We start from the raw sequence: 11,900 nt of genomic DNA, 5'->3' as shown, positions 1-11,900 counted from the left end.
CCCCAAAACCCCAGCCACAGCCTTCAGTTGTTTACAAGGACTATCACATCTGGTCCTCATAGCTCTTCTCTGGGAAAAAAATTATTGTTGTTTCCATTTTACAGAAGGGGAAATAGGCTCAGAGAGAATAATCGCCTTGTCCACAGTCATACGGAATTTTAATGTACATCCTTTTCAACTTTGTCCTTTTCAAACTAAAGGAAGTTTAACCTTAATTCTTCTTACTGCAATAAGGGTAGCCTTTGATTTTTCTTCAATGTGCCAGGATGAAAGATAGTTCCTTCTGGGCAGGAAGAGGCAGAAGCTGAAATAGAAACTTTTTCTTAGGAGATTAAGGAGAAGGTAGGTGCCATCAGGCTACAGAAGTTTCTGGAAGTCTGGTGGGGTGAGCTGGGGTGCTGTAGCTCATTCTGAGAGAAGCGTAGGGATGTGGGAACTTTCCTGCTATCAGTCGAGTCACTGAGCCCACAGGGGCAAGAGCAGGAAGCTGGTCCTGATAAAGCACTTGGAATAGTACAGCTGGGAGATGCTTTTGTGGTGCAGATGGGGAATGCTGAGGCCCAAAGAGGGGCAGAGGCTTTCCCCGAGACATACAGCTGGGCAAGAGCTCAGTACCACTTGGAGCCACTGCCACTTGGAGCTCCCATCAAGCAGTCATGTTCCTGGATTGTGCAGTGAAGAAGGGTATGTCCTCAACCGAGTCCTCAATGGTTCCCATCAAGCTTCAGAAACAGGTTATCACAGTGGTTATCACACAAGTTTTTTGAGCCACTTATCACACTCAGGACACACAGGTTATTTGAGCCACTTATCACACTCAGTAGCAGGGAACAGTGCCTGTCCTGCATAGGCATGCAGTGCTGTCGGGTTACAGCATGCCATCAGAGAGGACAAGAACAACCCAAGGTCTCACAGCTATTTTCCGGTAAAGCCAGGACCTATTCTCCCAGGTCTGGGTCTTCTCAGCCCCAGCAGAGCCTCCTGGAAGGACACAGTCTCTCTAGCCTAAAACCAGAGCCACAGGACGGGGGTACAGGTGTTTAAGGGATCTGGGCTATCTCTGGCTTCTCCCAACCCTTCAACCTGTCATCTGGTATTGGGGCAGACACCCAGGGCTCTGTGGGTGAGCTGGGAACTTCTGAAGTTCCTTCCAAATGGATCAGCTATATTTCCCACGATGTAAGATTCTGTGCTTTTCATTCTTCATCAGGCAAACTCCTGCTCATTCTATAAAACCTAGTTCAAGGTACAGCAAATGACCATGTACAAAGCCACAGAGGGAGTCACATCACATTCCAAAGAATCTTACAGACCATGATCTCCGACCACAATGCTATATAATTAGAAGTTGACAAGAAAATCATAAACCTCCCATAGGCTGAGAAACTAAAAAACACACTTCTAAATCATCCATGGGTTAAAGAGGAAATGACAATGAAATTATGAAATATTTAGAACTGAATGATAAGTAAAGCACAGCGGTTTCTGTTTTTTCTGTAAGTCGAAGTCCCTGAGCCTATGTGCCAAGTACCTTTCATTGTTCCCTAGATGCACTCTCCACCCTCCTCCACCCAGCTCTAGACCCAAGAAAGCCGACCTCCATGTGCTGCATCAACTCTCATTAGCTTCAAGAGTAGGAGCTGGCCAATGGGGAAACCTGGCCAGAGATCAGCCAGAGAGAGTAGAGGGAGGCCCCTTTACAACCCCATTCCTTCACAGAATGATTGCTGTGGGCTAGGTATGCCCTTCAAGCATAGGCCACAGCTAAGGTCAGATCAGTAGGCCCCTCCTCATAGCTTGCACTTTGACCCCTCCCTCCCAACACCCCTTCAGCTAGGGGTGACAGCTTCAGCCTAGGGCATACATCGAAGGGCTGCTCTTGCTAGTCCTTTGGTAACATGCTATCTGTGTGGTTGCCCTACACCCTCACTATACTTCTAAATAATGTCTTCTTTAAACTCTCTTCAGAGTGCCCAGTCCATAACCGTGTTTCCACTTCTGGATGACTGAGCTCTGACCTTGTGTTATCTCTGTGTGTTGTGCCACCTGCTAACCTCAGCTGAGGTCAGGTACTGGGACAGCTTCATCACCTGATGCCCTGCCCTCAGTGTACAGAATCATGCTTAAGAAAGGGGGTTGATTAGAATATCAAACAAATGAAGGAATAGATTCGAATTCCTTCTGCATATACTAGAGCATGCAAATGTTTAGAGGAAATTTAGGGCAGAATTAAGACCCACACAGCAGGGAAAAAAAGAGAACTTTAGACTGTGGCAAAAATAGGTGCTCGACAAAAGAAAGAATCCTCAGTTCATTCTTTAGGATCTTGTGTGTTCTCATTGCCATCGAGCAAGAAGATCCAGACACAAGAGGAGCCCAGTAAGCGTCTGTGCCACAGTAAATGCCCTCCTCCAGCCTCCAGCGCTACCCCACTGTTGCCTGCTCACTTCCTGCACCTCTCCAGGGTGACCTCTACAGCTCATCTATCTGCCTTGGCCCTCCTATCCTAGAAGGCCTCCAACCTTCCCTCCCTTCCCAGGACAGAGCCAGCCACCTATTCCTTGGGCCTGGGGCCCACAATGTGCATTGGGTGCTGCTGTGGGATATCTGTCTTTCATCAGAGGAGGAACATGAGTAGAAAACTAGGGAGAGAAGATCAAGTCTTGAAGGGTCTGGATTTGGTTGGAAAGAAGGAGGGAAAGAAGATATTTCAAAGTGGGAACCACTGGAACAAATGTCTGGCGGTAGGAAATCGGGTGACTTCAGGTGAGGGGTGAGGAGAATCAGCCCAGTCTGAGCAAGGGCCCCGGCCCTGGTGGAGAAGGTGAAAGTCTGTGTCGGAGCACTCTTCAGGACCAGTCTTTTAGTGCTGGGGTAAGGGACTCACTCATGAGTCCCAAGGCACTCATTCATTGGTATTAAGTACCTGCTATGTGCCAGGCACTATGCCAGGAGCTAAGAATGTGGAAGTGTATAGGGCAGACTTGATCCCTTATTGAGCTCAGGGACAAACGAGACACACGTAATTCTGGGAAGACAAAAAAAAAAAAAAAAAAGAAATCCATTATTTAGCAGCTCTTTTGTCTCCCCTCCAGACAGAAGCTGAGCTTGTCCCCATTTTACAGTTGAGAAAGCTGAGGCTGCCTGCTTGGTAAAAGTCCAAGCAAACGCTGAGAGGGCCAGCTAGTCTTTTACCCATGGGGAAGTTGGGAGAGCGATATGGACATTCCGGAAAGGCGACAGTGAGTGTGTCTGTGCATTCGGGGAGGGGGGTCCCCATTCCCCGCCCCTTCCCCCGCCCCTTGGCCGCAGCACGGCTGGCCCGGGAGGGTAGGGGCGGAGCTGGCGTCGCCTCAGGGGCGTGAGGTCGACCGAGGCCCGGCAGGGCAGGCAGGCGGGCGGACTGAGCACACGCAGAGCGGAGGACCGGCAAAAGGAGGAGACCCAGGGCGCTGGGATGTGACCCGCGGCCAGACGAGGGCTCAGCGCTTGCCCACCCAGGCAGACTCGGTGAGTGAGTGCCGCGCCCCACGCGCCCCCGCCGCACAGACGGCCCAGGCTTGCTTCCACTTTCATTTCTTCAGCTGTCCCGGCGTGGCACAGTCCGGAGGCGACCTCTGCCCGAAGGCAGGCTGGCCACAATCCTTGGTTTGGGGTCCTAGGCTCAGAGCCGCTGAAGTGGGGTATGGGGGATGGCAGTATTTGAGGGGGGTGTGTCTTCTTCGGGAGCGGAAATGTCAGGCCTGCTCTTCTGTGTCCTACAACAGACAGGTCTATCATGGCAGCTGGGCTGGAGAAGGGTAGGGGGAGATGGCCAAGGGGTGCGCTTGGGCGGCCGAGAGTTGTGAGGTGGGCACAGACTCAGTGCGGAGCATGGAGGCCCCGCCTTTACTTTTCTCTTGGATCTGTGCCCTGCACGGAGGCATCTCGCAGGACGCACAGCCCTAGGCTGGATTCTGGGCTCAAACTGGGGCCAGCCCCTGCCCAAGATCCTGGGCCAGGCCTGGGGAATGGCAGGTGTGGCTCTGGCAGGGGACTAAGTGTCAGAAACTGACAGGGCCACTCTGTGGTCTTCAGTTGGGAAGCCTAGACGCCCATCCAGGGTGTAAGCTATCTCTGGCCACTTTAGGAGTAAAAGGACACCCAAAGTTAGGAAACAGGGGGCTAAGAGAGGATATAAATGGCCATGGTTCAGGGAGGGAACAAAGGTTCTGTGAGGGACAGAAACTCAGGAAGGGCATGGAAGTGGGAAGTGAAGAGAAACCAGTGGCCTGGATAGAAAGGCAACTATCAAATCCCACCCCCACTCTCTACCACCACCACTCGCAAGCTTACATTTTGTTAGGAAAAGACCCAGGCCTTGAAATTCTACAGCAGGAAGGTGGGACTCTAGCTCGCTGGTCAAGACGCCCAAGTTGCTGTGCGTGCGGACTGTGGGGGGAGGCGCAGTGAGTTGGGGGAACAGGAATTAAGTTGGTCTAATTGGTGGGAAGATGCTTCCCCTCTCCTTCCATCCCCAACTTTCCCCTGTCTCCACCAGACCAGCTACCAGCCAGTGCAGGAAGATGCTCCTTTACTCTTTTCATGGGCTCAGTCTCATTTTATCGCAGTTCTCAGTTCTTCCATTGGAGATCCCCTGTCTGTTACTTGCTATGTGAATGCAGAGTCCTCAATGCCCCTTTCTCAGCCTGTTTCCCCATCTATATAAGAACTGAGTTGGGCCAGTTGATTTCTCGGAGCTATTTCAACCCTAAGATTCTTGATTCTAAACTTTCCTTAAAGCCTGAGCATCAACTATGTGCCAGGCCCTGACCTAGGCTCGCGATAGGTTGTGTGGGGACAGCAAAGGCCAAACAGTAGCCTCCACCCAAGGAGAAAGAAAGGGGGCTATGGGAGTAGATAGCATTCAACCTGATCATATGTAGTCAGGCAAAGGGACCAGTGTAAGAAAACACATAGCGGCAGGAGAGTGGGCAGTATGTTCAGGTATCATCAAGAAGCCCAGAGTGGTTGTTGTCAGGGAGTGGGCAGGAAAGGTAAGGTGAGGTATTGAATGCCAGGGTGAGGTCTGTTGGTCAGTAAAAGGGACTATGTGATGGTACAGGGCCCAGCAACCCCACCTAATTTCAGTGTGATTTTGGAAGCACCTGCCCCAAGCAGAGTTTAGAATGCAGGCAGCAAGTGAAGCATGAACATCTCCTCCTCTTGGTCAGGAAGCTCAGGTCCCACACTGGGGTTTTCTTTGGGTGAGAAGGTGAGCGGCAGGGAATGGATGAGATGACCTGCCATGTCATTGAGGTTTTTTCTTTTCAAGAAGACAACATCCTTCTGGGAGACCTGCCCCTACTCTCCAAACTCCTCTCATTTTACTTGACTATCTCCCTCCTGGCCTGCCTGTTGTGGGCACAAGGAAGAACCCCTGTTCCAAACTTCTCCTCCACTAGCTTGACTTTTTGCTTGATGTGACGCCTCCCCCAACCCATACTTACTGTGCCTTTGATTACACCCAATTGTCACCTTGTTCCCATCCTCCTTCCCCACCTCTGTCCCACCATTACTAGAGATATGAAAAGGAAAATGCTCTAGTGTCAGCTCCGAGGTCAAGGCCAGGCTTTGTTTTTGACTATATTCAAGCTTCAGTCTAAAGCTAGTCAGGACTCCCATTGATCAGGGTCAGGGCCAGGTCAAAGTTCAACCTGGAGCCAGAGCTCAGTGCTTAGCCTATACTCAGTGTTAGTGCTCAGTCTGGGGTCAGGGTCAGTGCTCAGTTTGTGGCTAAATTTCATTCTCAGCAGGTACCTGGGTCTGCATTTCCCAAGAGCTCACATACTCACATACTACCCTGAGAGTCCCAGAAACCTGGCTTGTATCAGAGTGACGCAGGAAGTTGCATAGGCCAAATCCATGCCTGCTACAGGGGTGCCCCAGCCATGATGGAGCTGGGACTAGAACCTAGGACTCCTGCAACCAAGCCTGGGACTCTGATTCCTGTCCCCAAAGTCTGTTCTGAATCTGGGATCCTTCAGTTCTAAGAGGCAAAGCAAATTCATCTGAATTCTAGATGGGCCGAGATGGACAGATTTGACTACATTCTCCTATCTCCCAGTTCTAGGCATGTAGTGAGTGCTCTAGGAATGTCTACTGAGTTCCAGGTAATGGGGTGTTAGGAGGGCTGCTGTGGCTTCTTGGGGTTTCAGGCTGGAGGAGGCTGGCTTGGGGGAAAGAATCTTCAGCCACTGTTGAAGGAAATGGTGTCCTTCTACACCTGCCACCTCCCCCTCTCCTCCAGCGCCTGCAGCCACACTCAGAGGCCACCCAGCTGGCCATATGAGGGCCCTTTCCTTTTCCAGAGTAATAAAAGGAAAGGACATTTTTGGTAGAAAAGTCCCTCCTGGTCCCTGGGAACCCCCGGTGGCCGGATAAACTACGGGATATCCCAGAGGAAGTTGAAGGCAGGGGCCCTCCCCCTACCCCCAGCACAATGCAGCCAGGCTCTCTCTCCCACACTGCACCAGCTGGCCTCTGGGCTCCCCCCAGAGTTCATCTTATCCAGGCCCCTGCCTCCTGGCAGGCCTACAGAAAGCCTCTGCCACCTCTTTACTGGCCAACAGCAAGTCTGAGGAGCACCTGTTTGGAGCTGAAGCCCTGCCTTCTGTGAAATGCAATGAATGTGGAGAGGAAACAAAACAAGATGGGAGGGCTGTGGGTGCTTGGCAGAAGGAACTAGGGCAGCCTGGAAATAGGGCAGGGACTGCAGAGGTGGGCCAGTGATGTGTTGGGAAGTCAAAGCCCGTTTGGTTAGGATCTGACCACCATGCTTCCCCATGCCCTCGGCCCTGGCAGAGCATCTTCAGGTCCTGCCACTGGACACCTGGCCCCTCCGCCCAGCCTGACCATGGCGTTGTGCCTGAAGCAGGTGTTCGCCAAAGACAAGACCTTTCGGCCACGGAAGCGCTTCGAGCCCGGCACACAGCGTTTTGAGCTGTATAAAAAGGCACAGGCGTCGCTCAAGTCTGGCCTGGACCTGCGCAGTGTAGTGAGGCTGCCGCCTGGAGAAAACATTGACGACTGGATCGCCGTGCATGTGGTGGACTTCTTCAACCGCATCAACCTCATCTACGGCACCATGGCGGAGCGCTGCAGCGAGACCACCTGCCCGGTCATGGCCGGAGGGCCTCGCTACGAGTACCGCTGGCAGGACGAGCGCCAGTACCGGCGGCCAGCCAAGCTATCCGCGCCACGCTACATGGCCTTGCTCATGGACTGGATCGAGAGCCTCATCAACGACGAGGATGTCTTTCCCACACGCGTTGGTGAGTGCCACCTGGCAGGCAGGTCAGGCCTGGCCAGGGAGAGAGGCAGTCACCGGAGCCCATTTCACAGATGAGACATTTAGTTTGATACAGCAATTCGAGAGGGGAGGCAGGGTGGTGGTAATTTTCTTCCTCATTTTGTAGAAGAGGAAACTGAGGCATGGAGAGGTTCAGTGGCTGCTCAAGATCAGGTATCTTGAGCTAGAACTGCCTGACTCCCAGTTTAGGGCTTTTCTTGTCTGAGGCTTGAGTACCCCTTCCAGGACCACCCTGACAAGACCACTGTGATTCTCAGAACCTTCCAGAAGAGGTGCCTCAAGGTTCTCCTAGCAGATCACCCTACCTGGGCTGACGACTTGCAGTCTCCTAGGAGTTGCCTTTGACTCCTGGCCCCGGAAAGGGAAGGGGGTGGGGATTGGGTGGGCCAGATGGTATCCCTACCTCAGGGGGCTCCAAGGGCAGGATTCTTCCTTGTCAGGCCCAGGCCGTGGAGCCTTTTCTTATCTCAGCTGGGCAGCCCTGGCGGGTGAGTGTAGGGACAGGAGATGAGTGATGTCACCCTGACCCTGCTTCCCCACCCAAGGGCAGCTAGAGGGGGTGTTGGCCCAGGAGCTGAGCGGGCATGACACTGTGTGCATCACAGCAGCCCCTCCCCCACCTGGCCTCACGTTCATCCCGTTAAGGCACTAGGAATCAGAGATGGGTGGGGCAGGGTGGTCAAGCCCAGAGGGGAGAAGTCTGAATACTGAGGGAAGCTGGGCGCTGAGTCACAATTCAATGCCCATGGCCCCATCCCAGCTGGTAGCCTGCCATTTCCTGTACTATCTTGCCCAGTAATGGGTATCCTCATTTCATATGGGAGAAAACTGAGGCCAAGAGAGGGACAGTGCACTGAATCAGGAGGGATTCCAAACCATACCTCAGGTCTCTTGGGGCCCAGGCCCTAAGTCTAGATGAGCAGGACGTCTGAGGGACCTGGGCTGGGCCTAGGGCTCACAGGAAGGCAGGGCTCAACCCCATCCGAGAGCAGCGAGGAAGGAGAAGGGCTCTAGGGAGCCAGGTGGGTCAGTGTGGATCTGTGTCTGGGCTCTTATTCCCTTCTAGCCTTAACATCCTGGGCCTGTGAGACCCCAGATGTCTGTTCCTTAACCCGGGGATGGCTCTGCCATAGCAGAGAACAGGGTATCGCTACCAAGATCTCTACCTTAAGCACAGGGCTATACAAAATTGTGCCTTTTTTGCAGGTCCTGGAGCTTCTCTTGAGCAGGACCAGTGGCATTTATCTCAGAGGGCCGCTGCAGGGCAGTACAAAGAGGGTTTGAATCTTGCTTCCAGTCTGTACTAATTAATAGTTATGTGGCCTCAGGCAAGTGGCTCCACCTTTATGCACCTCTATTTTATCACATCTAGAATGGATATAATACCCATTATCATACCAGGCAAAAGGTGCTAAGGGCCAGCACAGGGCCTGGCTCACAGATGGAAGTGTAAATGTTATTGATTATATGAAGGAATGAGAGATATCTGAACAAGTTCTTGAAGACTTAGTAATTCTCAGGATTCAGGTCTGGGGCCTGCTGTGTGAATGCCACAAAAAGGAAGGAGTCAGAGCAAGGCTGGAGAAGGAGGTCAGGATCATGAAAGGGCTTGAGCAGGTTCCATGCTGGGAAGTTAAGACTTAATCATGAAGGCCCATGTTTTTAAAAATAGAACCTAGATGGCAACGAGCCACTTTTGGAATTGTATCCAAGGGTGTCATGTGAGAGCACCTACAGATACACATATTTCTGGAGAGAGTTTGGGCATCACTTTCATCATAGTCTGAGAAGGGTTGGTCAGTGACCCCAACCACGTAGCAGAGGCCTACTCAGGCTGATGGGAAAATGTGGAAGATGATTTATTTTTCAGCAGGGGAGAGGCACAGTCAGATTTGTGCTTCATTAAAAAGGGAAGTATGGGAGAAAGCAAACCATGAGATCTTTCTGTCTCCCACAGCAAAGTGTGCTAGGGAAGAGGCCATTCTGGGTGAAGGCTGCCTATATATGGAAGGGCAGGGAAGGTTGGGCAGAGTTTCATACCAAGATGCTCATCCCCCACTTCTGCTCATCCATGCCCCCTTAGGAGTTCCCTTTCCCAAGAACTTCCAGCAGGTCTGCAACAAGATCCTGACCCGCCTCTTCCGTGTCTTTGTCCACGTCTACATCCACCACTTCGACAGCATCCTCAGCATGGGGGCTGAAGCACATGTCAACACCTGCTATAAGCACTTCTACTACTTCATCCGCGAGTTCAGCCTGGTGGACCAACGGGAGCTAGAGCCACTGGTGAGGCCAAGCCCCACTGCCCTCCCCGACCAGGGCTAGCCTCTGAGTTTTCAAATCCAAAGGCTACCTGCTTCAAGAAAATCCAATACCCGTATAGATAAATTAGGGGACGGCAATTCATTTAACAATGATTCTGTACTTCAATAGAGAATTCATTCAAGTGTCAGTTTACAAACCCAGATCTGCAGCCTTGAATTAGGGTGGGGGATGATGGAAATGGGCCAAATTCAGGCAAAAAAACAGCCAGACTCTATGGTTTGGGAAGGGACTACCTAGCAGGTTGAGCTCTGACTGACCCTTCCCCATCTTGTGTCTCTGCAGAGGGAAATGACAGAGCGGATCTGTCACTGAGCCCAGGCCTGGACATTGTTGCCTGTCAGATGGACCATCTGAACACAGAGTGGCTAAGGGAGGGGACCCTCAGGAGTCTGGTGGCAGAGGAACCTGAAGGCCCTGGGACCCCCTCCACACATCCAAAGCCCCTTGACTTCTGGTTCTCAGGAGTGTGCCCACATGTCCCCTGACTGCTTGTGAATGGAGAGGGGGAATATTTAAAGGTGGGAAAACAGAAGGAAAGGAAGGGCTAAACCTCTGACATGAAGTCTGGGGTTGGGGTAGGCTAGAGGCTTTCTGCTCCGATATGTGACCTTTCCAAGCTTACCTGGGAAATTGTGGATGTGGTTGAGGTGATGGCAAGTCAGGTACAAGAGAGTGAGCAGCCTGTGTGTGAGTGAGCACAGATGACTGTGTGTGTGTGTGTGTGTGTGTGTGTATTTGACTGTGGGGTGTGTCTGTGAGAGCTGGCTGCCTTAGACCCTCCATAGCACATAAGAGGCCCTCATAAATGTTAGATAAATGGATGAATGGAAGAAACCAAGGAATGAGGGAGGTAGGGGAGGAGGGATTAGGACCATCAGACTATGACCACTTTCAGAGTGATGACAGGTCACTGTCCCCACTTGGCATGTCTGGCAAATGTGTATAAGTGCACAAAATGTGGTTGTAGAGGTAGCTCTGTGAAACTTCTAGGCTACGTTCTTCCATCAGCATGAATTCTGAAGAGCTGTGAAGAGGTAGGAAGAGGATCCTCATCCTAGGTACCTAAAGCCATAGTCCACCACAGACACAGGTTCTGATTGCTCAGCCAGAGATGCCCGTTTGCTGTCATTTAACTCGTTCCTCTGCCTCCAGGAAAGCCTGATTATAGACAGCCTCTTGGGGGTTGGGGATGATCCCTCATGTCCACAAAGTTCCACTGGTTCTTAAATTGGGAATCACATGATCCAGTCTAGCTCCCAGAATCTGAAGTCCAGCACAGAAAATCCTCCAACCCAAGGATCTAGTGGAACTCGAATTGGGAAATTCCAGAGTCTTGTCTCCCATCCTGGGACATTGAGGACCACGTGACTAGTGAATGGACCCTTCCAAGCTTGGAGAGCCCCCATCCTGCAAGTACTTGCCTCTTTCCCAACTATCCCTGAGACATTCCAGCTGGTTGGCTCTCAGAGCATAGCTGTCCACAGAGAAACTGGGATGTCCATTCAGCACTCTATCACTCGGCACCCCATGCCCAACCCTGTGCCCAGACCCACAGGTGGAGAAACTGAGGCAGGGACAGGGCCCTCCCCTCCCAGAGTCTCCATGCTGGGAGGCCAGGATGGAGAGCCAGAAGGGACCTGAGGCTCATCCTGAGTCACTCACAGACTCCTCCATGTACCTAGCAGGAGACTGAAGCCGGGAAGAGAAGAAGGAGCAACTGTCCAAGGCCTCACAGCAAGGCTGTTGTGGAGCTGGAATAGAAACCAGGGGCCCTGACTGCCACCCCAGAGCCTATGGATTGCTACATAGGGAGATGAGGAGCACATGGAAAGAGGGTTTGACAACCCTTCTCCAGGACACAACAGTTCCTGCTTTGAGCAAGGATTTCTAGCCTGATGCCAGAGTGCCCCACCTCCCTGCAGATCCGCTGGGATTATCTGCTGAGCCAAGCCTCCAAAATCATGACCCTCTCCATGGCCCAGCAGCTGCCTGATTTCTGGGGAAGCAGATGGCGCTTCTGGGGCCAGGCAGCTGGTCCTGGGACGGCTGTCTCTGGAGAAGTTCCCAAGAGAAACACACTGCCCCAGCAGCTTTGCCAGAGGTTTGCATGGCAGGCGGGTGGGGGGTTGTCAAAGATTCCCCCAAAGAGGACTGTGGATTGGAAGATGGATTCTAGATTGTGGCTGGTGCTGATTGCAGAGGCGGGTGGGGTAAGACAGGAGGG

General features: G+C 52.2%; 1 protein-coding gene across 1 annotated transcript; it reads left to right on the top strand.

Annotated features, from left to right (window-relative positions):
• Window positions 1-3,230: 3,230 nt before the first annotated feature.
• MOB3C (MOB kinase activator 3C) lies at window positions 3,231-11,876 on the top strand. Its single transcript, XM_006919155.3, has 4 exons — window positions 3,231-3,510; window positions 6,844-7,313; window positions 9,435-9,637; window positions 9,959-11,876. Exons 2-4 carry the CDS (start codon window positions 6,896-6,898, stop codon window positions 9,986-9,988), a joined length of 651 nt encoding a protein of 216 aa, XP_006919217.1. The 5' UTR covers window positions 3,231-3,510; window positions 6,844-6,895; the 3' UTR covers window positions 9,989-11,876.
• The last annotated feature ends 24 nt before the right edge of the window (window positions 11,877-11,900 follow it).

Source organism: Pteropus alecto, unplaced genomic scaffold (assembly GCF_000325575.1).
Source record: "Pteropus alecto unplaced genomic scaffold, ASM32557v1 scaffold25, whole genome shotgun sequence".
NCBI classification, from domain to species: Eukaryota; Metazoa; Chordata; class Mammalia; order Chiroptera; family Pteropodidae; genus Pteropus; species Pteropus alecto.
This window is presented reverse-complemented; position numbering and strand designations above follow the sequence as displayed.